The sequence below is a fragment of the Patagioenas fasciata genome, chromosome 1 (genome assembly GCF_037038585.1).
Source record: "Patagioenas fasciata isolate bPatFas1 chromosome 1, bPatFas1.hap1, whole genome shotgun sequence".
NCBI lineage: Eukaryota > Metazoa > Chordata > Aves > Columbiformes > Columbidae > Patagioenas > Patagioenas fasciata.
The window spans coordinates 103,064,513-103,091,096 of NC_092520.1; the positions used below are offsets into that span (position 1 = coordinate 103,064,513).

The window sequence follows — 26,584 nt, forward strand, 5'->3', positions numbered from 1 at the left end:
GCTGGTGCTTTCCCTTACCTGCTTCCCTAAGCAGTTGTGTTGGCCACTATCAGACAATGGACTGGGCAAGATGAACTTTTCATCGGATTGATTAGGGTCACTGTGTGTTCTAGACTTTTAATATTTGGCTGGTTAGAGTGTCTATTGTATGTGTCTTACAGAATTCTTATTAATTTTCCAAGGCATTTTGAAATATTTTCTAATAAGACTGTACGGATCATTTAAAATCCAATCTACCACCTACAGTATCACACACCATTGAAATCCTTTCTTGCTTATGGACAGTTATAGTGAAGATAATTTGGGGCTGTTTCTCCTGTAGCTGTTCACACTGAGAAGTCATTTACATCCTGAGCAATTTAATTGGTTAAAATAGGTCTTCTTGTGATAGTGTTACACTACTCACCATCTACATTTGTTTTTAAATTACTAACAATATAGTTCTCTAAAATTTTCTGATATAAACTTGTGATATGTATTGTATTTTCCTGCAGAAGAAAAAATAGAAAAATGAATCAGTCTTATTTAAAATTTTAATAATCAGTTTGTATAGGATATTTATGTAAAACACTTCACTTATACTGATGAAAATCACAATCCAGTAGAATTTATGAATTTCTGCTTCTACAGATGACAAGTATTATAGAAAATATTGAACTTAATACTGTTTATTAAATTGCATTACTATTTATTGATCTGCATTTATTCTACTAGTGTTTTTATTTTATATAGATATATTTATGATGTATAATTTTTACTTTTATTATATATTATTTTTATTTTCTATTATATATAACAATACCTATAAATATACCCACATGTATATTTATATACAACATGAGCATTCATAGCACTAGCTGAGAGGTGTTCTCCCATCTTGGAAACCAAGCTACTGTGGAGGAACAGAGCTGATCATTGCAAGTATAAGCCACAGAGCCACATTTGAGTGCCTTGGGCCACTGAAAGTAGCAGATAACAGGAAAAAAGCACAGTAAAATAACTATTTGCAAGTCAAGTGTTCACACAGCAGTATTCATATCTCTTCAGCCTTTGAGGCCTTTACCTTACAGGGACAAATGTCTGTTTTTAAAGCATGGTGTTTGTTCTCTGAACTCAATCACTACCTAAAATGATCAGGCTAAGCATATGTATAACTCTGTGGGATAAAACCAAACCTGAGATCTTTTCCTTTTCTTTGTATCACAGACCTTGCTCTAGACTACACCGTAAAACGCTGCTTTCTCCAGTAATGTCAGTTGTGTTCCAGTGATATAAAACTGGTGACATTGAATTGTTGTGTCATGAACTGATGTGTTCCTGTTCTCTCACATTGTGGCGCTTGCATCATTCTCTGAGCTTTCCTTTACAAAACACACATCACTTCTGATTGTGTATTTTACAGATTTATTATTAGAGTCATTCGCTGTGCATGGATGCCACGTAAGACAATCTAACTCCTTGTGTTGTCGGGTAATTTAACATAATTAGTGGAAGGCAAGTCTGACTTCGAAAGACATTTGAGGAACAATTTTTCAATGATGTTTACCTTTAATGCAGAACATGGCATTCTCATGCTATTTACTCTTCAGGTTCACTGAGATACTGGATGGGCTTTTTTTGACCTTGTTTGCACCACATGTTGATGAGATGGTTAGTAGGCAATAATTTCAGGTTGTTTAATAATCTAAACTGTGATGCAGACCACGTGTGATCTGTATTAAAAAATGCTGAGAGAAAGGAGCTAGAAAGCAAGATTAATATAGCAAGTCTGTCTGCAGACATCACATGGCAATAAAAAGTGCTCCTGAAAGATGACAGAATTTGTCCCTTAGAAATAGCTCATTGTTACGTTGTGACATATTTTATCATGTTAAAGATTCATAAGTGTCTCCTTAGAAAAGACAGATATGGAACAGCGGAAAACCTGCATAGATATTCCTCTCTTTGATAGAGTCATGGTGCCCTGAATTTATCTGAATATACTCAGATGCATCATCATCAGGTTGTTGCTTTTAGAACCAAGAAACTTGTAACTAGCAGCTTCTGGTTTTCACATGCGTTACTGAAATTATGCATAGTTTTAAAGGTTATCTTTCAAGATAGGTTATTTTATTTTTTCTGAAATATGAGTCATGTAGGCCAGTTTGGGATTCATAGCAATAAGTTTTTTGTTTATTTGTTTGTACTTCCCATTACTAACCTTTTATTTGTAGCACACGAGACTCTCAGGGTAAGATCATGGCCTTAGTGAGGTCTGTAATAATTGCATCATTGCTTCTCTTCTTTCATTTGTCGTGTTTGGGAACCGCAGTCTTCCTCTATTTTCATGTGTTAAAAAGCGCTTACCACTCCTGTCCACCATGAGGAGCACGTGCTACACATACATGAAGGACAAGGCAGGAGAGAAGTATGCTCTGCAGTGCACAACCCAGTGGGTGTGCTGGTTAGAGATTTGGCTCAAATGGCTGAAAATCACTATGAAGATTCCAACTTTACATCACCATCTGAAATGCTGGGCCTTACCCTTGAGACGTAGGGTCCATTTGAAGTTATATAAAAGGACTGTCAGCTGTATAATGACCAGTAGACTACTTCCTTTCAGCTTCACATGGAATACTTTTACACTACTAATCAGCTGGTAGCAGAGCAAATGAAGTTAGTGCTTATCTTTATTTATATTTAATTCACACAGGTTTATCGAGCAGAAATGGTACCACTTAAGGAAAAGGTGCATCAAGTCAATGAGCTTGCTCACCGGTTCACTCCCGCTGATATTCCGCTCTCCCAGTACAACCTCAGTTGTGTGGAAGATCTGAACACAAGGTGGAAGGTGCTACAGGTACATTTCCTATGATTTTTTTTCTTTATGCTGCATTTAAGTAAATTTTTTTTTTTTTTATTTCTGTGAGCTTGTTTTTTCTCTGTGAAACAGCACCAAAGGTGTATTAAGGAATGAAAGAGGAAGCAGGCTTTCAGTAATGGTGCCTCTGTGAGAAAAGGAGTTAAAGCTGATGCTGTATTTTCATATGCTTCCAAATACTTTATCAAGTAGAAATCGGTTAACCTATTTTTTCATATGGTTAAATATAAAATGCTTAATATTTTATTTACCTTTTAATATTAATATTATTCACCTTTTACTATTAATATTTAGAAATTCTTGCTGCCAAATATATCATGTTATAATTCCTTTTAACTGGGTTATCCATGTTTTATGGATATTTTTATGGTGTATACGGAACATTCACATAAGACACTTCACTTTTGCTGCTTCATTCCTTCTACTTTTGTTTAAATAATTGTCAGGAGCAGCATTTTTAAATGAACTCCTCATAAGCAGATTAATGATTCTGTGCAGCAGTACATTTAAAGTCACACCTGTAGAATAAATTATGAAATTACAAGGCATCACATGAATTCAGGTAATTAGAGGGACTTGATTAGGCAAGTAAAGCTGTTAAGAAAGGGATTTTATAAACTGAGATATAATGCAGGAAAAATATTAAGATATACTATGAAATTAGGATGAACGTTGACTATAAGTTATAAATGCTGAAAAATTTAGAAATTATTTGGATTGTTTTGTTTAGATATGTATCACTTAGAATTTTGGTTATTTTGTCTTATCTTGTGATAGAAACTTCAGATATGTATTGTTTTTCCAAAATGCACTGTATCTTAGCTTAGAATTGTAGGAAGAGTATGCATGAGAGAGAATATGGAAGCATATATGCACTGGTATATGGTAATGTAGATTCCACAGCAGGGGAGTAATGCTATGGTTAAATTAAGGTAATTGCAATTAAATTTACTTCATTAAGTGCTGGATTTTGCTCACTATTTTATTTTTTGCCATACCACTGCTTTACATTTTGAAATGGTGTCATTGTATTTACCTTAATATACTGTAAAAATAAGCAGGATGGAGGGTAATAAAGAGTTTTGCCATCATTGTAAAACGAAACATTAGCAATGGACAAAAATGAAGCAATTCCCTCTTGTCCTACATACAGATAAAAGATCATAGTGCTGTCAGCTCTAATAGTCAGTAAGATGTTATTGTTTCTTTATAGCTTCTCCAAAAGAAATCCCACAGCTCTTTGATATCTCCAGTTTATCACCACTTCATGCAAATATTAACAGGATTTTCCTAAATCAACAGTTTGCAGTGAGAGTACTAGTTTAAGTAAGAGAACATTAGTCCAAGGACTTTGGTCATAATATCCAGATTTTCCCAGATCCTCAGGGAAGAGTTTAGGTAATATTATTAAAGCAGATCAACAGAAATCTGGAAGATAAAATGAGTATTCCTAAAAAGTTTATCCCATGTATAAGAGAAATCACATCTGTTTAGATTCTTTATAGCAAAAACAAAACAAAACAAAACAAAACAAAACAAAAAACACAACACCCACAGTTTGCTATGATTCATTGAAAAATGCCTTATTTCGCTAATGTAATAGTTAACTGAGTTCCAGTGGTTTGCTGAAATATACTTCATTATTTCCGCAAGAAATAAAGGAAGGCAGGAAGGTTTTTCAGAGTGAAGATGTCTAGGTTACGGAAAAGTCAGACAAATTTGAGAGAAAGCTAGAGATAAATATTTTGGTGTTATTATTAAAGAAAACATTAGACAGAGGGCCAACTTGACATCGTAGATAGTTTAAAAATATGTATGGCAAAACACATGTTCACCCACATTTCAAAGATAATATGCTCTGATTCCACAGAGCACAAGACTCATCGTGAACAATTCTGTTTTCATTGTAAATTATTGTCTCGATTCATCAAATACGGAGTATTTGGAAAACAAAGTGCTTCATCTTCTAAGAAGACAGATGCTTGGAGACAGTATGTCAGAGTGAGATGATAGAGCTGATAGAAAAGGTAGTTAATTGGAATATTATGGTTTACTGTCTTTTTTCATATTTGCCTAAATGTCATCTGGAAGATACAGAGAGCAAGGTGAAAACACTCCAGTAAATTTTTAAACACATCCTGAGGGGAAAAGACATAAGAAACCTTGAAGGATTGTCACATACAAAAGGCCAAGATGTGACCCCTGGGAAGAGGAAGAGCATATCTGTTCCTATAATATAATTTTTCTACTTAAAAGGGAGCAGAGTTTGAGACATATTAAGAGGCAGAGCTCATTTGGAATGGAATAGACTAGACTAGACTAGACTAGAATAGAACAGAATAGTTCACTTGGAAGGGACACACAGCAGTCCAACTGTTGTACTTATGAGATCTAATGAACATTGACCTGAGTGGCAGTTTTTAGAGTATCATGTATTGTTCTGTGTTAGGGTTAGATTTACTTATGAATGATCAGCACTCTTGTTAGGTGTGATAATATTTTTTTTTTTTTTTTCATGTAAAACCATTCTGCTTTCAAGATAGGTTCCTATTATTTTTTTCTGTTTTTCAGTTTCACTGCTAGGTGTTTTTTTTTTTAATTGGGCTGTTTGTTTTGGTTTTTTGTTTTTTTGGTTTTTTTACCACTCTTATTTTTTTCTTCTATCTTGATTATTCTTATATTAATCTCACATAAAATGTCTCCTTAAACCTTCAGTTGTTTCATCATTTTTTCTATTGATTTCCACATTCGATGTATTTTTTATGTCTTTCTTTTATACTACTCATATTTTCTCTTCGGTTTGTATTCATTCCTTTTTTCAAAAAAGTTTTTTTTTTTTTTTCTGTGTTCCTGCTCTTCTGTGCCTTTACCCATATTACTTCCCTTATTTCTATGTGGGTTCTTTTTATTATTATTCTTTCCATTTTTTCTCCAGCAATAATGCTTCTTAGTTTACTTGTCTTTTTTCTTTTTCCCCTCAGAGGTTAGATCTCTCTCTCGCTATCTCCTTGTAATATTCCTAATGGGGAAAATATTTCTTACCCATGTATCTCATTTCCTAGGAAATATCACTGCAGGAAAATCATAAAACAGAAGCTTCTGTGCTGTTGCTTGCCAGGAAGACACCCATTCTTGGTTATGTGAGAGAAAAGTACATAAGGACATAAGGTTTATCAGACCTGAAGTAATAGTGAATTCTTGAGTTATGAGAAAGTTGCAGAGTATTGTGTAGAGGATGAAATGATGTCTTGTTTCTTGCTTTCTCAATATTGGGACTTTCATAAGATCAGAGGAGAAAATGTATCATTTTAAGCCAAATCTTATAGAGAGTTAATATTATATTCATTTTACAAACATAAGAATAAGGCAAACCATATTCAGTCATTTGCAATCTTGCACAGTGGTTGTACAGTGAGATAATATTATTAGTGAATAGTATCAAATAGTACTACAGAATCTTACCAGAACTTCTTTTATATTTCTGCAGTAATGCATGTTTGCCATTAATTTACCTTCTTTGTGTGTTCAGTTTCGGTCAATATACACTGGAGTTTTACTGAAAGAAAAATTTAAGGAAACTACTCAACCAATTACAGACTCAACCAGTCCTAGTTTTGAAGTGTTGTGTGGAGGTGTCTTTCATTAATGAAAGATAATGCACTCAGTTCAGCCACTGAAAGCTGTATCATCATTTGTGGAGACTAAGTAATGTGAAAAGAATTAGCTTCATGCCTTTAAAAGAGTAGTTTTGAGGAAAATATGCTGTTTATTTTTCCATTTTCCTTAAGCATGAGAGGAGATGAAATCTCTCCAGGGAGCTATTTGTTCTGAATTTCACAAGGAGCTCTCATGTTCAGATCCTGTGTGCTTCAAACAGTATATGTAATGAGATGATCCTGAGGGAAAACACATCTTGCAAACTCTTGCTTACTTCCAGTCGACAGTTGAGGACCCAGGGAGACCAGATTTGGCAGGATTTATATACACTTCGCTTTGGTCAGAGATCTGGTTGGTGTAATGCTGGTCAAAAGGCAAAGCCTCTGACATGTAGAAGAATTTATAAGTATCCCATAGGGAAGATAGCCTTCAGTTATCAAGAAAGATTTAGAAAAGAACCCCTAATAAGCTGAAAAATATAACAATTGTCTTTCATCAAAAAAAAAAAAAAATTTAAGAGATTTTTTCATAGTATTAGTATTTATATTCCAGTGCTTTTAGTCCAGCAAGTTGTAATGAACTGCAGTCATTTGTGAGTGAACGGTTCTGTCCATAATAGTGGGTCCAGCTTATCTAGTTTGTAAAACTAAGCAAGCTGGAGGAAGCACACAAAATGGCTAGAGGTAAGACAGCCTTGCATATACATAGAGAGGTAAAAACACATATATGTATACACAAATACATAGTTGGACGTGATGATCTTAAAGGTCATTTCCAACCTAAATGATTCTGTGATTCTCTGGTTTCTATATGTCAAGTGTTAAAAGAAGCATTAGCCAAAATTTCAGTATCGTTCATAACACTTCAGCTCATCTTGCACCAGTAGCAAAGGTTCTCCAGCATGTGGGGATCTGAAGATTGATGTGGCACAGAAGTGTGCTGCCTCTTGTCAAAGGGTCCAGCCACAACTACTATTCTGTTCCCACAAACAGCTTGTGGGAGCTGCTAAAGGAACAGCAAGCTTTCAATACCACTGCAGACAGTTATCCTAAGTTATATCGTACTTTCATTTGTACTCTTCTGAGCACGGGCTCTTTACTGTGTAATGCACGCTATTGTAATAAGTATCACTGCAAAGTGTTATTTCAGCAAACAGCATCTTGTGGGTGCTTCACAAATATTAGCTTGTTCTTTCAATCTGTAGTAAGAAATATGAAGGAATCTTACTATCTATGTTTGCAGAGGAACCAACATCAAGAATATAAAAGCCAAAAAGGAAATGCCTTCTTTCCAGAAATCAATGGGGAATTATGACTGTGCATCAGAATCTTACTGGCCTCATTATGTAAATGTCCCACCAAATATTAATGATAGGTGTTTTCAAATATTTGTTCAGGTCTAGTGAATCTCTCAAAAGCTGAGTCATGGGCATTCGGGGGAGCAGTCCTCAGCTCAAACCCTGCTTTTTGTAGGGCATGGACATCAGGGCAAATAAGTTGCATGAAAATGTAAGTTGAATTCAGCACCCCTGACCTATCATAATAACTTTTAGGTTTGGGGTTTTGTTGTTGTTTTGTTTGTTTATTTGTTTGTTGCTTTATCAATTTTACTTCACCTTCTGTTTTCCATCCCTTCTCCAAAAAAAAAAAAAAAAAACCCACCCAAAACAAAAAACAAAACTCAGAAAAGAAGTGAAATAACAATAATACGTATGTCAAAGAAATGGGGTTTTTTTCAGGTCTCTCACAGCTGAATTGAAACAAGTTTACCAGATTCTCAGGTCCTTTTTTTTATTTCTACATGTGTAGTGTGATAATGATTTCAGGAAGTATAATTCAAGTCTAAACCTTGTAATTAAGATTTGAATGTGATTAAGAATATGCTCTTATATCACTTTTCCTAAAGAAAAAGAAAAACTTCCTCTGGTTCTTTACACTTCATTTGTCCAGTTCTAACTCCATAGGAATGTCATACAGGCAAGCTCTAGTCATATAAATAAAGACAAAATCTGCCTTAACTTTTTCTATATCTTATATCGCAAGAAAAGTTATTTATTCCAAATAAAACAGTGAGTCTAAACTAGGAGTATGTTAAAAGTGGATAGATTGGCAGATGATGCCACAGTAGCAAGGATGTTGTTTCTTCTTCTGTAGGAGACAGAAAATGTGATATCTATATGACTGTACTATATAAAAGGCAGTTAATTTTTTATGTTTTTATATTTGAGCATGATTACCTTTCTATGATCTTAGCAGCTTCTCTTTCCATAGTGTCATTTCATTAATTTTCATAGTGAATTGGTTTCTATATTTTTGCTTTTCGTCTTTTTTAAACTGTTTTGACTTATGTCATCTGTAAAGTTGCTGACAAAAACAGGAGACAACTTTTCTGAATATATGGAGCCAAAATTCTAGCTCATCTATAATTATACTAATTAGGGCATTAATAAAATCATGGTTCTTTTCAACCTTGTAAACTGAAATTATTTCAGTAGTTGCAGATTTCATCTTCCCAGCAGAGGGAGATTTTGATCCTTTTGGAAGCTGAGATTTCCCATCAGACTCTTTAGTTAAAATGTTGGTTTGTAAAGTTCATGAGAACTGGAACTTCTGCCGAAACCACAGTTGTCATGGGTCCTCAATGGTCTCTTATTTATTTACTTGGATATGCCAGTTGGCTGTAGAAGTCATATACCCATATATTTTTCTGCATTTCTCTTCTCTTGAGTCTCAGTTTTGCTTAATGTTTGCCCGCAAAAATATGCATATAGATTCATTTTACAGTCATTCATTCTTGAGAGATCCTGCTTGTTTATTTCTGTAAGCTGGTGGAGGAAGGCCAGCTGTCTGGATTGGGATTCAACTTTTCTAACGAAGTGTGTGTCAAAAAGTGGAAAGATTCCGTCCTAAACTAGGAGGACATCTTCATTGTTCTTTGTGGCATATTTAGGGCAATCAGTGAAAGAAAATGAGTATTTATGTATAAACAGACATGGTTATCATCAACAGCTATGCCAGCAGGATAACTAATACAACCACATTAAGGTTATGATGTTCTGTGTGATGAATTTCAGTTTGTTGAAAATGTAAATGCTTTCATCACTTTCTGTTATAGAAAATACATTCATTTTAGAGTTTCGTTATCCTTTTGGACTTCCTGTACTTTGGAATTTTGTCCTCAATGAATATTTGTTTTGAAGAACCACGCAAAAGAACAGCAATTTACCCTACTTGATATTCCCCTTTCAGTATGCATATATAGTTGGGTTTTTTTATGTATTTTTTTGTTTGTCATATACGTGCATGGATATGTAGGATTATAAAAAAAAAATGAGTTACATTATTTACAAGTACAAAGAAAAGCACTGAAACATTATCAAATGCAGGCAAATATGTTACACATGCAACCCGAATTTAGCACTCTGTTGTACAATCTTTGCACATACAATATATTCAGTGAGATCTCCAATTTATCTGGTTGATGGATAAATGATAAGAAAATAATGGACATATTAGTTGATATATGTTAGTCTTGTTTCCTTATAAGACTTATGCAATTTACTTCCCTCTGTCAGCAGTTATAGATTACGGTGGGCAGCACACATCTATATGAGTCACACGAGACTATATTTATGATACGGGGGAAAACTGACGTTATGATATTGTTGAAAATGTATTCACTGGAAACCAACATCCACTAGTTTTGTTGGTTTTTAGTCAAGCAGTTTTAGCTACATCATTCAGTTTATAGCTCTTTAACTTATTTACTAACCACCATTGAAACTGTACTGAAGGTAGAATTATCATGTACTTTAAAGTTCATGATCCATAATAACGGAGCATCTTAAAAACATTAACTGAAATTATTTCTGTAAAAGTGCCTTTGACAAGGAAATTGGAAGCTACATTTGAGAATTAAAGCTCTGAGTTTCAGTCCTACGAAGATGTGTAGACTATAAGATCTGGGAGCTTTTACTTTGGTTGCTAAAATTGTGCAGATAGTATCATTTTTTTCTTGTCTAAATTGAGAGAATATGGCCTGATTATTTTCAACACCTTTTCAGGTGTGTGACCTGATTTCCAAACAGCTATGTTTAGGCTGTTCATTATGAAAATTAGGGGTTTTTTTAAGGTAAGAACGTATGAGGGTGAAAAGCTGGGAAGTTCACAAAGTTAGCAGCAGTCAGAATAGTAAAAGCAAACAAGGACAAAACAACAATGAACCTTGCAATTATAAATTATTCTCCAATCCCGACTTGCACAGCACAGATCCCTTTTCTCGCCAAAATATTATCAACTGTCAGAGCTCATAATTCATGGGTTAGATTTTAAAATGCAGTAGAATAGGACAGGATGGTGTAGCGTTTGGGTAGGGTGGGATACTCTGTCAGCTATCTGCCAACACCAGAAGGATGATGAGTCTGAGCAATTCGCGGTTCTGCTCCATACCCTGGAAGGGCTGGATGTTGCTGATACAGATCATCTGTCCATTCATCCCAGCTCGGTTTGAAGTGAGAGTATAGCAGATCTACAAAGTTTGCTTTGAATGTGGAACATGTTTGTCACATATAGAGTGTTCACAGAATTTAAGAGCTGTCCTGTAAAGGTTCTCCCCAATGTGATTTTCAGGGGCTTGTAGCTCAATGAAACCTTAATGAATATCCTTGGAAGTAGTATAAAACCTCTTAGAGTCGAAGTCCTGGTGCCGAAGTATTATTAAAGATTTTTAGAGGGAAAGAATGTAAATCTGACAAAAATATTGCTCTTTCTCCTCATTTTTTGCTAATCTCTTTTTCTGAAATGCTGTGAATTTTTTTAGAAGGAACTTAATTTAAAGTAATTAAAATCCCAATCTAGAAAAATAATATGCAAATTTCCAGTGCAAAAGATTAATGTTAGCCATTTTTTTCTTTGTTTAGTAATTTTGTGTCTTTCTGACACATCAATTACATATTATATCACTCCAGATATTTTTACATCAGGCTGTCTACTTTCACATGACAGAGAGCTTTTACAGTCTTTATGCTATGCAGTATTGTGTGCTATATTTTCTAAATCTTTTTGCTTCACTAAAACTTTAAGCTAAGTAAGGTATTTTTTGCCATTTTAGAAAGTACTGGTAACAATAGTGTTTAAAATAGTAAAAATGTCAGGAACATTAAGCTGTGATACAGTTTTAAACCCAGCCTTTGTAGATGATTATGTCTCTTTTTCAGAGTATTTTCACAAGGTGCTCCCTAAAAGTGCCATTGTATTTTTTGTCACACCTTGACGGAAGCTGAATGTTGTGTTCTTTTATAAAAAATTCTGGGCAGTGTGGAAGTCATGTAATTATATGTTAACTGTATAGGAGGGCAATTTGTAATTAAAAACGGCTCAGCTCCTAATACGTGTTGTGTGTGCAAATGTTTTCAATAAAATGCTTCCTAATTTGGATTTGCCCAGCATAACACAGCCAAAAGGTGTTATTTCAAGATGCTCATTGTTTTCTGTGGCTCATCTAAGCCATTTGATTCTTTGTTTGCTGTTACTTTAATGCTGATACTGTAATAACCTTTAGAAATGCACCCCTTAGTTGCAGAACAAACATGCTTATAATATCAATTAAGGTTCTTGACCTGAAGCTCACAATTTCAGTCTTTATCAATATAAACTTGTTATTTCTTTTATACCTGGAGAATAATAGGAACATCCAAATCCTATGTTTATGGAAATTAATTCTTCAGTGTATGCCGTTTTATTTGGGAATCTTCAAGTGTGTAGGTTAAAGACTACATTAGGTTTTTCTCTTCCATTTTCTTAGGTGTTCAAAGTTGGCTCTCTGCCACAGTTGTTTGGTTTAAAACAAAATTAATGGTATAACTAATTAGTATTAATCAATCTAGAAAAATAAGCGTAAGTTGACATTTGTAGGTAATTTATTAATTGTGTTGGATATTGTCACCCATCCCTCTGATTTCTTATATTGGTCGTGTTTTGTGTCCTTTTCCCCCAATACCTTCATTTATGACTCATTTTAATCTGTAAAAAAAAAATGTGTTCTGTCCTTCTTATCTGACACATGGCTGATAATACAGCACTTCTTCAGCAGTGCAGTGATTTTTTGGGTATTCAGAAGAAATAGAAGAATGTGTCTTCCATAAAATAGCTTTGTGTTTCTTGTATATCCCAGCATTCCAGTTCCTTATCTCAAAACATCACATTTCAAATCCTGAATTGACTTTGTCTGTACTTTTGCCAGCCAAAGAGCTAAGATAACTGAATTTGGTTTGCACATCGGTTGTCATAGCTGGCTGCACTATATCCCTGAAGCTGGCTAGGTTTACCTTTAAAGAGAAGGGATTTACATTTTTCTCATAAAGCCGTTATAACGTTATTCAGCTGTGGATGACATGTGAAATACAGTCAGACCAGTATGGTCTGTGGCAGAAATCATGCAGGCTCACTCTGTCACAAAGTCAGGTTCTAAACTTTTCTTCACCAGTGAATAGGAGGTCAACTCACAGCAAATAAAGTTTCTGAAAGACAAAGGTGAATCCAATTTTATGATCACCACTTTTCTCTCTCAACATTGTGTACCCACATCATTAGATTGTGCTCAGTTATTCCCATTATTTATGGGATAAGCCTGTGATGTTTAACAGTGCCAGGTCATGCTGATTATTTTAGTTTTCCCAATGACACTCTACATAATTTTTCAAATTATTTTAACCACCTTGTACAAGAATTTACATTATTTTAGATAAGTATCAATTTATGGATCAGAAAATGACATTATGAAACTTAGTTAAATTAGAATGAAATTGTGTTGATTTGGTGTAAGTTGCAGTAGCCTTTTAATTTTACTGTAGTTCTGATAGTTACTCAGTCTAAGAGTCTGTCATATTCCCTAGAGAAGGGGGCCAGAAAAACAAATTCTATTTAATATAAATTTGTGTTTAGAAGTATTTATTATTCTACAGGCTCAGGCCCCTGAATCACAGCTAGTAGTGTATTTGTGATGTGAACTGCACTACAGTATGTGGAAAGGGCTTTGGATACTATCTATGATCTTACATTATTCAGCATGTTAATTGAAAGCATGGTTATAGTTGAGGAAAACATGGATGTTGTAAAATCTACTTCCATTAGTCTGTGAATGTATTCTAGAAAATAAATCATGGACTCTTTAACATAACACTTACATGCTACTATATGGCATTCAGTGGTAGCACTGCTTTGTAAGATAACAGGTATGAGGCAGATTTTTGATTGGTATGTTAGAACTTAAGCCATTGTGGTCCATTGGCTTTGTCTGCTCTGCCATCCCTCACCACTGAACTGTTATCCCTGTTGAGCTTCCATAGCTGAGTTATCCTTGTATGACCCAAGAGCAACATTTGTGCCTTTTTGTGCCAGAAGGAAAAGCCTTCATTTTACTGTTCATCAAAGAACATTCAAGGAAAGATCTAAAAGCTAAAACAATAAAAAGCCTGATTTGCTGTTTTTAGATAGCTAATAAATTCTTAAACATTTAGATAGGAAATTGCATTTACTCCTGATCCTTCCAGCCCTTTGGATGAGTAGTCTGTCAAATATGTATTCACAGTTGTACACAAAGTAGATTTCATGAGCTCCTGGACTATATTATTTACATGTTCAGTATATTCACACAGCAGCATTACTACTTAGAGATACTGTATTTCACTGTCTTTCTCATATTCAGACAGACTCTAACTTGCCAGATTTTTTTTTTTTTTTCCTGAATGAGCGTATAACTAACAGATGTTTGGTTTTGGCTTCGCGTCTACATTCTTTGAAAGCTAGAGAATTAAATTGCTGACATTCAGACAACACTAATTCACATATCCAGGGAGCCTAATTTGCCATCCCTGAGATCCTGATTCCTGGTGTTCATGGGTTTAAAAACCATTTCAGTGACACAATATAAGAATAGGCTGGGGAGTTTCAATAGTATGCTCCTGCTAAACATAATCGCATTTTATAAACATCTGCGTCATTACTGGTGTGATTCATCCCTAAGCTGTATACAGCTGTGTTTCCAGTTTCAATTAACAGTCCCTTAATTGCATATCCATCTCATGTTACTAATTTAGTTAATTTATTCATAATTAAGAGTATTCTATTTTCTATGAAGGTTTGGTGAGCATAGTACATTAAAAGAAATAAAAAACCCTAAGGCTGAGGGATTTTGATTCTTACAATAGTCACATCAGAACAAAAATGTCATTCACGCACGCAGAGAGGAAGACGAGATATAAGGAACATTTCTAATTTTCTCACTGTCGAATGAGAAGCCTTTGGAAGGATCTTGCTTTTTGTTCAAAATCAAATGGCAGTATGAAAGTGCTCTTTTGTCCTCTTTATGCCCTTCTTCCTTCTGCCCAAAATCTAATGTAATTCTATAGTTAAGACTGATACAACAGGTTTTAATATGTAAGAAGAAATGATAACACTAAAAAAGGGTGTTACAAGAGCAGAAGTATGTAGAAAGCATGAATCATCCTGTCTCATACATTTTCGTCCTCGAACATTTCTACTTTAGAGTACAATGCATTTAAAAGGATGTGCATGATTAGGAACTGTGAGATAACTTCAAAAGTGCAAGGCTAGACACACTCAAATGGAAGATAAGGACTAGAAGCGATTGCTTTCTAAAAAATATCTTTTGTATATCAGTACAAGAATATTGTGTGCAAAATGGTTTAGAAATGCTAGGAAGAAAAGAAAACAAAAAACAAAAAAGAACAAAAACAAAAACAAAACTTATTGCAGTTGTTGACAAACTAATGACATTCTTCACTTACCATTTTAGCAGGAATCCTTACAACTCTCCAGTACTTCATAAATACAGAGATACTCTCTTCTCTGTTATCTTTACAAGCCCTGCTGAGACATTCTAGGAAATGTCTGCAATACTAAGGCATTTTATGTATAAATGGTCCTCTAAAAAGAAGAAAAAAAAAAAAACCACAGGTTTTTCTGACTTTAGCATGAAAAATATTTTGCTACTTGTATGTTATCAGTGGGCAGGTTGAGCAGAACATGGAAAATTCAGCATCCCTTTCTGGAAAAGGAAAAGAAATACAGGACAGTCTTCCCCTTTTAAAAACAGAAATATTTGTTAGTCGTTTTGAAGTGAATATTGCTTCTCAAGTACACTATCATATTTTTATAATTTGAAATAGACATAGGGATCTGTAAGTTGTACAGAAAACATTAGAATAGTCTGATCAATATGTTTCAAGCAGACCTGCTGGTTTGTCAATGAGAGCTGCTGAATCCCTTCTAGCTGAAATCACAGTCGTCTGCTGCTTTTTCCTTTAATCTTCCCCTCCTTACAGTCTCCTTGATACTCTGTTCAGTTTCTCTCATTGCTCTTTTCCTCCTTGAAGTTTCCTTTCCTCCTCTTCAGTTAAGCTTCTCCTTATCTGTCTTACCATCTACAATCACACCACTACTTAAAAAAAAATATAATAAAAAAAATTAAATTCCATTAAAAAAAAAAAGACTAGGAAGAAGAAAATCATTAAACAAACAAATAGAGAGCACAGCCAGGAAATTTATAATCTAACATGAGAAGAAAAGAAAGGAAAGGAGAGAGAAAACATGGAATACAAAGTGCAGGTGAGGTAGGCTTTTAATCACGGCAATTTTATGAATCACAACTCTTTCTTTTCCCAAGGAATGTCTGAAGATTAGAGTTAGTGAAAGATATAGTCATGCTCTAAGCAGACTTCAAAAGCTCTTCAAAGCAGACAGTCTCATAATTTTCTTTTACTTGTCAATTATTAATGCTGGAATGTAATCTTGTGAAGATAATAAAAGTCTGAACCATTTCAACCTTTTAGCTGCATACTCTGTGTATTTAGCAAATAGAATGACAGTTGCAGTGCTAACCTTGCTGTATGAATTCCAGGCTGCCCCACCTTTTTTGATTAAAATGGTGATTAGGGTTCAAAGGAGGTTATAGCAATTTGCAGGGTCCTGTTTCACTGCAAGCTCAAGGTAGGAGAGGGTGATTCAAATGCCTCCAGAAAGACAGATTATCACAGGCTGATCAATCTTCAAACTCCTATGGATTTTTGCTACCTTTATTATTTGCGTACATTCCGCAGATTTTATTATGCAAGAAGGGAAATCCATTCATTTTCTGTACACAAAAAAGTTAATAATTTTCTCGCTCCAAAGATAGATGGATCTTCAAAAGAGAATGCATAGCCCTCTCAAATTTTATCATATTATTATCATACTCTTGAAGATTGTTGTTTTTCCTTTTTCTTTCTCTGTGTAAAAGGATAGGGCAATTGTACCTTGTACTTCAGCTGGTAGGTTTAAACCTTATGGAAGTCTATATGCATGTAAACCTATATGAATTTGTATTTTAAAGAGATTTGAACAATTTGCTTGTTTCTCTGGAGACATGCCTAAGCCACAAGTTGGAAATAAATGTAATATCCTAATCTCAAATCATCTTCCTGCTTAAATTAAGTGTTTCAGATTAAGTTTTGGGTTCAGATAATTTAAAAGTTCAGGTTTCAGTTCTGAACCCTCTGTTTCATGACATCTTTTTTTTCCCAGAAGTGGACATTGTGCATGCAGTATTAGGAAAAATGTAGTTGATTTTTATCTTCTGCATACTTTATTGATAAAGAAAATAAATACTTATAAAAATATTGGTACATTTTTCTGTGTTTGTTTTGTGTCTTTAACCTCAGAGGACAATCTTGCTTTGAGATTACTCTCAGAACTCCTGAGGGAATTGAAACAGAAGGATGTGCCCACATAGTGGCGATCTCAATAGCATATGAGTACAGTATTACTGTGCTCGTGATTGCTGCCACCTACAGAGTAAGCCTTTCAAGTGACAAGCTCCAAATATCAGTTCTGAATGCTCCATTAGTTTAGTTGTCATTTGTTTTACTACAGCATATTTATGTATAATAAATTAGTGTCTTTTGCAATAAATAATAGTCTTGAACTGTACTTCAATTGTTTCTCCCCACCTTCCCTCCAAAGAGTAACTCTTCAAAGACGGCTCTCTAATTCTAAAATAATGCAATAATAGACCTCCCAGCTCTCTGGTCATCTCGTTGTCTGTATCAGCCAATACTTAAAATGTTTTTGTTAAATGTATATGTGTTAGGTAAAACAAGTGTAGTGATTTGGAGTCACTCTCAGGTGGGAAATAGATCTGTATCTAACTGACCACTCAAACAGCCTAGCCTGGGCCTGACCAAGCAAGAAATCAGCCAGTAAAAGATCAAGAAAGGGAGAGGGATTGTTTAGGCAAGATCAGAGATATTCCAGTTATGACAAAGCAATCTGCCCTGCTGACAGGATGCCCACATCTGCTCCATGTTGTGAGTGCAAGTGCTGTGCACATCACCTGTGCTGGTCCCGGTCACTTCCACGGAAGGCACATTCAAAGTCAGCAGGATTTGTCTCCCTGTTTCCTGGTCATGTCAATCCATTATCCTTCCCTTGTGGAAAATCTTCAAAGGTTCTTGGCCTGTTATTCTGAATGAATAAGACTGTGAATATTTGAAAACCTAGATTTGTTTCTGAGGTTTTTGTGTGTGCTGTCCTCCTACTCTGAGGATTGTATAAATCTCATTAAAGCAGAAACCTCTCAAATTACTTAAGCAGGTTTTGAGTTTGGCTGTGGTTTTGTTTGTGGTTTAGTTTTTGTTTGTTTGTTTTTTCAGTTTTTTTCTTTCCCCAATGTTTGGATGCATAGGTGAACTTCTAGAATTTTAATTATATCTGTATCAGATGAGCTACAGAAATGTAAAAGAGTTTTGGGTGAGATTTAATTTTAGATAGCAGCTTAATTAACTGCATTTGTAAAAACTAGTGCAACTTTAATTAAATGTCTCTACATTAATTTAGTTATTTAATTGAAAATTTATTGGGATAGTCCTTACAATTTATACCTCTTCCTGTTTAAGGATCTTAAATAACAGATCATAATAATAATTTAAAACAAAACAAAACAAAGAACACACTATATTTAAGCTTTTGCTAAATTTCAAGCAGCTTTTTTCAAATAGCAAAAGGGTTGGGTTTTTTTTCTCCTAAGTTCTTATTCTGGTTTATAGATTCCATAACAGGATTGCCCATCAGAAAACTTGTAAATTATGATTAAAGAAGTATTTTCTCATATGTGTTGGGGTTGGTTTGTTTTTTTCTCACATCAGCTTTTGTCCTTTTTTCAATGTCATGTTGATGCTGGCTTGTACTACTACCAAAGTACCACTCACAAGACCTTTCAGGACATGGGTGTGTTTGCGTAAGTTGGGATGCACAGGGAAAGCTGATGAAGTTCTGGCTCTACAAGATTCTGTGCTGTCACGGATATAAGTAGGGGAGCTGGTCTGGGAAGGGGTGCAGTGGCCCAAGACACTTTAATCCTTTTATAGCCTTTCCTTGGAGCCCACACATTTCCAGCACAGCATGAAGCTTCTCTCCGGTTCTCCACTCTGCTCTGAGAGATGTGGAGAGACAAAGGGAGGCTGGAGTGCTGCTGCACATTATTAGAGCAGGATGGGCTGCTATTTAAGTGAAACCCTCTGTTGTGTGTCCACCTTCTCTCACGACCCAACAACATGAGAAAAGGTTAACCATTTATTTTCACAGTTAGGCTGCATCTACCTGAAGCAGAAATTCATAACATATACGTTATATTAAACATTATCTATAATTTACATTTCATTCCAATTTACCTTCCATTTCTGAACCTATACAAATGATCACAATCTTATAGTGATAGCACTTAGAATTTCCAGTAGTATATGCTTTTCTCTAATTGAAATTACTTCCGCTGCCCTATATTTCCCTTATGATTGAAAAGTGAATTCTATTGACACTTTGCCAAAGAGACTGTTCAGAATAATTTTCTTTTCTTTCCCAACACCTATTGCATGCATCAGTTGCATAAATGATATTTTGAAGCCTTTTTAACACAGCTGGATATTTTTCATTGATTCTTTTCATCTGAGCATCATTCATTAGAGTTCCTTCATCTTTTTGTCTGCAGTGCACTTTATCTACAGAAAGCTGGGATCTGTACAACAAAATAGAACAAAATGTACAAGGACTTCAAGTCCTTCCAGTGTCATATCTGTCAGGTAATAAATTTGAGACAGAGCAAACAACCCTATTTGCTTGCCTTCCTTGAGGTACCTATTTATCTTAATTTATTCCATACTGACAAAGGAACTATGAGAAGTTGCACTTGATTGTTCCAATCCTCTCTTGTTATTTGCATTACTACTACCATTCCAAACGTTCTTTAAGGTGTAAAGATTTTTGAAATTATCTAAGCAAAAATGCAAACAGCTATTTAATGTTGCTTTCTGTTTCATTTTTACTCAATATTTTAATTTTGTATCCCACATTTTCTCCTCAGCTTTGCCACTACAAATACAAAAGTTTTGTGTGAGCAGTTTATGTGCATAATATAAATAGTTGACATTGTCAAAGAAAATAATATATGTGAAATAAAGTACTCCCTGTTTAAGTGAGTAAAAGACACGAGTTTTCTTGGAAGTGTTGAAGTGAAATTTAACTATTAGTCAAACTTTCAGTTATATCTTATTTTCCAAACAACAAAAGACTAATTAATGTCTAAGACGGCCAACATCTCGAACATGCTTGTTATTTGGGGAGCATTACCTGATTTCCTTCACATAATTAACTGATGGGAATTCTTGACGAGATAAATTATTTGGGGTAAATGGTGGATAGTCTTTCCGTACTTTTTTATTTGCTGTCATTGAAATGCTTTATTTGTGGTACAGCAGCTTGTTTGTAGTGAAGTTTGATGGCTGTGTATTCTTAAACTGTTCAGTGAAATAAACAGTAAGAGAGTAATTTTCCATGAAGGGATAGTGTAATTGTCCTAGTTTGAACTAGGACAGAACAAACTGTCCTTTCAGTATTTTTCCCTTTCAGTTAAGTTTCTTCTAAGTAACTGCACTTTCTGAAGTTGACTACATGTTTTTCAGACATTGTCAGCTTCTAGAATTGATAATGCTTGATGTTTATAGCTGTTACCAAGGTAACAGTAGGATTGGTATGCAAGAAGGCCCATGGTTATACTTAACCCTAAAGGAAAAAAGGTCTCTGCTAAGTTTCTTGTGTTATACAAATGAAAGGGCAAAAAAGGGTCGCACCTGTGGGAAGGAGTGGATAGGTGAGCCAAAACTGACCAACAGAGTATTCCATCCCACGCATGTCATACGTTAAAGCTGAGGGATTCCAAGCGTCTGTCTCTCTTTTTCATGGCCAGCATCCCTGAAGGACTATGCCTATTCTTATGCTTCTCATCCTGATTCCTAAATCTGGTTTCCGTCTACTGCTGAGTCCAGTCTGGGACTTCCCAGCACCTGCCCTGCAGTGTCAGCAGCTACGGCTGCCACAGCACACAATTCCATGACTGTCATGGGGAGGCTCAATATTGGTTTTCATTATTTGTAGGAGCATAACTGGTTTTTTGTTTGTTGTGGGTTTTTTTATTTTGTTGTGGTTTGTGTTTTTTTGTTTGTTTGTTTGTTTGTTTAATTATTATTCATACGTCTTTCTTCTTTTCCTCCTCTCCCTTTCACTTCTGGAGAGCAAACGGGGTTAATAGAGAGCATCTCTCATCTCTTCAAGGGGCTGGCCCAGCCTCAAGCAGTGACAGAATTATGTGAAACAGAAAGTTGGGTAGGACATTAGGTTTATGAACTTGTGTAGGAAGTGCTCCTAAATGAACAAAAATAACTTGTTCAAAAGAAAGTCTGAAGTAATGAAGAACTTCATTATGATCTCAACCTACTCAGTCAACTTCTGTGTGGTGGTGCTACTGCTAAGATGGTTGCTGTAGTTTCAGTGTCTCTGATAGCTGATGTAATGTCTGCAGACTCTTAGAGCTATAAAACTACACATCCAGAAACTGGTGTTGATTGTGCTCTTTCTTAAAATAATATGCACTTCTTCTAGAGGCTGTTTGCTCTAACGAAAACTTGACATTCAAATATTTTGTATTACCTGATTGGTATAGAACACATCTAGATAGTAATTATGATAGTGTCTTCTACAGTAATAATCTGAGGGATTTCATTTCTTCTATACCATCATATCAAGAATGTTTATCCTAAGTCATTTTGTAGTCATTCACTCTTAATTATTGTAATAAAGTCCATCTTTCAGCTCTTTTGGAAGTGTTTTGCTTAATGGCCCTCATTTCCATCTGCATTTCAGCCATACCACCTGTTCTTGAGCACAAAGGAAGCTGGAACATTTGTTAAGTTTCAATGTTAACATACTGTTGAACTTCAAAAAGGTCAAGATTCAAAAGTGGCATCAAATCTGCAGCTTATTCTATAGCTTTGAAGCACTGCTAAGTCAAAGAACTTTGCCTTTCTACCTAGCACGAAGCAGATGCTCAGTTACAATTAACTGTGATGTGTATTTCACTTTGCCTTTAAAATAATTCATAATATTCCAGTCTGATAACTCACTCATGTGCCTTGGGTTTACAAAATTATACAGTCTCATTCTGATTTACAAAAGGTGATCTGATGAACAAAATTTTATTTTCTCTGTGCTTACTGCTGCTCCATTTAATCTTGTTAATTCTTGCTGTTTAATAAGTATTTAACTGAATATTTATTCCCTCATTGTTTACTTCTAAGATCATAATCTGGCCAACAGCCAAACCTAGTAAGATTCTGTGATAAGTGTCTTGGCATCCTAAGAATAAGTTCACAGCGTATGAAATACAATGTTTAGAAAATTACTTCCACTGTTCATAATATTCACTAGTAATATCCTGGTAACACAACAAAACCTGTAAACGGATTTTTCAGTCTGCATATATAGATATAAACAGTAGAATTCTTAAAGGTTAAGGCCAGGACATTTTTAATATAGATACTATAGTGAATACGAATCTATTAGGGAAGAAATGTTAGCTGCCAGTATAGTACTTGGTGAATTAATAAGAAAATCCCACTTCTGTTGTTAAAACGTTTCAAGTGCTCATAACATTGACAGAAAACTGGCAGGCAAAATGGTTTCACTGGTGTAGGAGTTGAAATTAGTAATGTATTTTCTCAGGGGAATAAAGTTTGAACAAGTCCAAGGTTTAATTCAAAAACTTTTAAAACTAGAAAAAAAAGGGCTGTATTAAAATTGCATCTTTTGACAGCCTAATTTAACTTTGAAGGTGCTCCTCATGTTTCCAGTGTTATCGATTCTATCTTGAACCACAACACAGACACAAACGAGTGGTTATGACTCTCTGTATGTACCTTACTTCTGTAGCTTTAGAGGATGTAGTCATGACTGTGTACTGTAAAAGAGCATCATCAATGATGCTGAACCTGTACTGGATCAAAGACAGGAGAAACTGTTGATCCTGGGGTGAATTAGTTCTCTGGAAGTGCGTCCTCAACCCAGTGTATTAAGCCTTGTGCAGCTGAATGTGAAAAGCAAAAACACCCCCTCCTCCCCCCTGCTACTGTTTTAAAAATGAGATATATCTCATCACATTTTCCAGAAGATCTTCAGAGATCTTTAAGCAGTTCAAATTTTTGTCGGTTAGAAAATGGTTTCACAAGAATGATTTGGAGGTTTTGGTAGTGTTCTTGAAGCAAACACAGCTAAAGTTTGATTTTTCTCTTGCTCACCAATGTTCTGTACTTTTTAGATGTTATTCTGTACTTTAGCAGAGCATATTTTTTTATAAAGTTTTCTAACCGTAGTCAGAATAATTTAACTTCTGGGATTATTTTGGAAGAGAAGAAGTTGTTGTATACATATACTCCTATGAAAATGTTTATACACACATACCAAAACATATTTTCTGACAACATAGGAAGCAAAAATATGTTTGAGAACTGACAAGCAGCTATATAATTTATTCCTGCAGTACTAGGCTACCAAAACAGACACACAGATGGCTAGAAAAAAAATACCTCTCACATTTTTTAAATCCAACAAGTACCTCTCTAAAGACTTTGAAGGTTCTCATATTTGCACTGGTCAGAAATGAAATATCCTATTATCCAGAAAAAGTGCATTAGAGTAGGCATAAATGTAATATTTTTAAGAAGCCTAACCTGTAATTTGCTGTCGTAGCATGGATTCTCATAATTTTTTTTTAAGTTTTGCTTTTGGCCACACTTTAAAGAACATAGGAGGGTTTTTGGCTTGCTATGAGGCAGGGCAGGCAGTGCATTTTTGAAATCTGGAGGTTGCAGGGATGACTGCTAGGGAAGAAAGAGGGAAAACTCAGGAGGCGGGACAGAAAAAAATAGAAGAACACTTAAACTCTGAAGAATAACTTAGGCAGAATGTGATAGTATGAAGCAAATGACAAGAGCCCAAGCATAATGTAATAGGAAATTGGTGGTGGTCAGGAGAGGGAACAGAGTAGGAGGACCAGCTGAGGGAGCTTCTTGTTCACCTTGGAGGTAGGATTCACAGCAGAAAGGATTTGGCTGTTTCTTAAGTATTATTTGTATCTGCTTTGCAAATTTATCTTTCAAAAGAATCTGAAATATTATGAAATTAGTACACTTTACTCACATGGGCCTGTAAAGTTGTATTTTTCCTTTACTAAGTTCTGCACTCTTCAGAGACATGATCCTGCCAGTTGTTTTCTTATATGATGACCATTGACAGTGTAAGATCTGTATTCCTCGTTTCTCAGCTGTTGTTTTGGGGTTTTTTTCCCTTCTCTTTCTTGATTGTCATGATTGCTTTCCCTTGTACAAGATGAATGCTATATAATAAGACAGTGTACTCGTATGGACAGCTGAATTAGCAACACAATGATAGAGTAGATGTCCTTAGAGAAATGCCATGGAATGTTCTACGAGGACATTATTTCAAAATCAAATGCAAACCCAGTTTCATTGTGAATGTTTTTTTCTAAAATACATGGAGGCTTGGAATTTTTGCCCATATGGGATTCCTACGAATTTTTTCATGTCTCACTGTACCTTGCTCAGTTCACCAACTCTTCTACTGGTTTCTCAAACAGTAGTTTTGAAAGTTCCCTCTGGGATTTGTAGGTACCTTACAGCTTCGTGTCTGCCACTGCTGGCAACCAAAAAGGATAAAAATTACCCAGTCAAAAGCAACTACAGATCATCAGAGCGGAATCTGGCTTCTGCAGCCAGAAAGCAGTTACAGACATATAACTGTAGGCCAGCATTGCTATTCCAGCAATATGTAATCAAAGCACTTGTTTGTTCACAGGAATCTCTACTGCATGGTGGAGTTATTGACTGAATAGACTATCTAAGTAATGGCTTCTGTCTTAGGTTTGGTTGGCCAAGCGTTTTGTTTTTTCCTCAAACTATGGGAGAAGACTATGGAGGTTGTGAAAAGAAGGGCAGAAAAGAAAGGATGTAATAGGATCTGCAGAAAGCAGAGAGAGTGCATTCTAATGAGAGAAAGAGAAGGGAAAATGAAAAACCCTCCTACAGTGAGGTTGTATTTTTTTTTTTTTACAGATAAATTTTAGGAGACATAAAAAATTAAACTATGTAACTAAGTGATACTAAAAGACAAACACAAAAAGTGAAATGAAAAATTGAGCTAGATTGCAAAAAGTCAGTCATATAGTCCTGCGTTTATTATAACAGAAAGAAAATTTCATCTATGTAGTACTAAAAATAAGGACTGTAATTATTGATTCAGAATGGACAAAGAAAAGCTAAAACACTAGGACAGAAAAGTTTCAGACTTAAATGACTCTACCTCCACAATTTTATTCCTTGGGATTTTCATTATGTTAAAGAAGTAAGTATGAATACACAAAAAAGTAGTTAAATCTTTGTGTCTTCCATTTGTGAACTTTTTCTTATAAATTAATAATAACTAAATAAAGTTACGCAAGACTCAGTGCTGCGTGAAATTCCTTTGCATGTCTCATTCAAATGTACAAAATCGTTGCAGCAAAGAAGTTTTGAACAAACATGATTTCATTTGCTTTTTACAGAAGATCTGATTATTTTTATTTGACATAATTCATCCAAAAGGTTACATAAACCTTTTTCTGCCTTCAGATTTCTTTAGAAATCCTAGCCATCCCAATGTATTAACTCTGTTTGTCATATGGACAACAGGATTTCTCACCTAATTTTAATGACATACATTTAATTTTGTGATTAGATGATCCTACAAAAATCTTACCTAATTGGCAAGTGTTCAGGGTTATTTTTCACTTTCTGTAAGCCCTGAGAATAAATTTCAATCTCAGGAGTGTTCGTGAAATTTTATATGAAAATATGGCATCTGCTCTTGTAGCGTAAAAGCAAATAGCAGCTTTCTTGTCGGTTTTACTGAAAGTAAGATCAAGTCCATCCTTATTTCTTAAACTGCACGGACAGTTTTAATATGCTCTTTCACTGATTTTTAAAAGTATTTTATAGAAATAATGAGGAACTTTCATAGAGATTACTCCTAAATTTTATGAGTTATAAGCATGGTCCTATTTTTTTTTTTGTCTTCTGGAATACTTTCTTGAGCAAGCCTTTCATAATTAAGTCTTTCATAAGTAGATGTTTTTCAGGAGAATGCTCATTCATTTCCTTTACTTGCCTAATTCAAAGGCCACGTGTCAGCTTGTCACTGTGATAACAATAGATTGTAAGTTAGACATTCAGAAAGGGTTTCTGACTTAATAAATTAACATTTTGTAATTGCCAGTTATACTGCCTGACAGCGTATTTTATGATGCAACTATACAGATAATGCAAATTCACGTTTTGAGACTTGCTTCAAACAGAATTGGAAATCTTGTCCTTGGTTCTCTTGTATTATTACTTCTTGTTTCACAAGCAGTTGTGTTGCACTCCCTTTCAGTGGCGCTTCACCTCAGGATCTCCATCTTTCTTACTGTCTTAGTTCTCCAAGATCTCTTCTATTCCTAGAATTTCCCAGTTCTCAGCTGTTAGAAACAAGGGAGTAATCAGGCAAGCCTAAAGACAAATGTATTATTTACTTGTGGATTAAAAAAAGAAAGGGAGGGGAGGGGAAGGACGGGAAGGGACAAAATACAGATAACTGT

The 26,584-nt window shown here is 35.0% G+C and overlaps 1 protein-coding gene across 13 annotated transcripts in view; it reads left to right on the forward strand.

Annotated features, from left to right (window-relative positions):
* The window catches only part of DMD (dystrophin), a 1,243,922-nt gene that overhangs the window by 1,072,216 nt on the left and 145,122 nt on the right, over positions 1 to 26,584 (forward strand). For all 13 annotated transcript variants that reach the window (XM_065859822.2, XM_071812091.1, XM_065859817.2 and 10 more), the window contains one exon: positions 2,693 to 2,839. In XM_065859822.2, the coding sequence (XP_065715894.1) occupies positions 2,693 to 2,839 (147 nt within the window). The remainder of the gene's footprint in view (positions 1 to 2,692; positions 2,840 to 26,584) is intronic.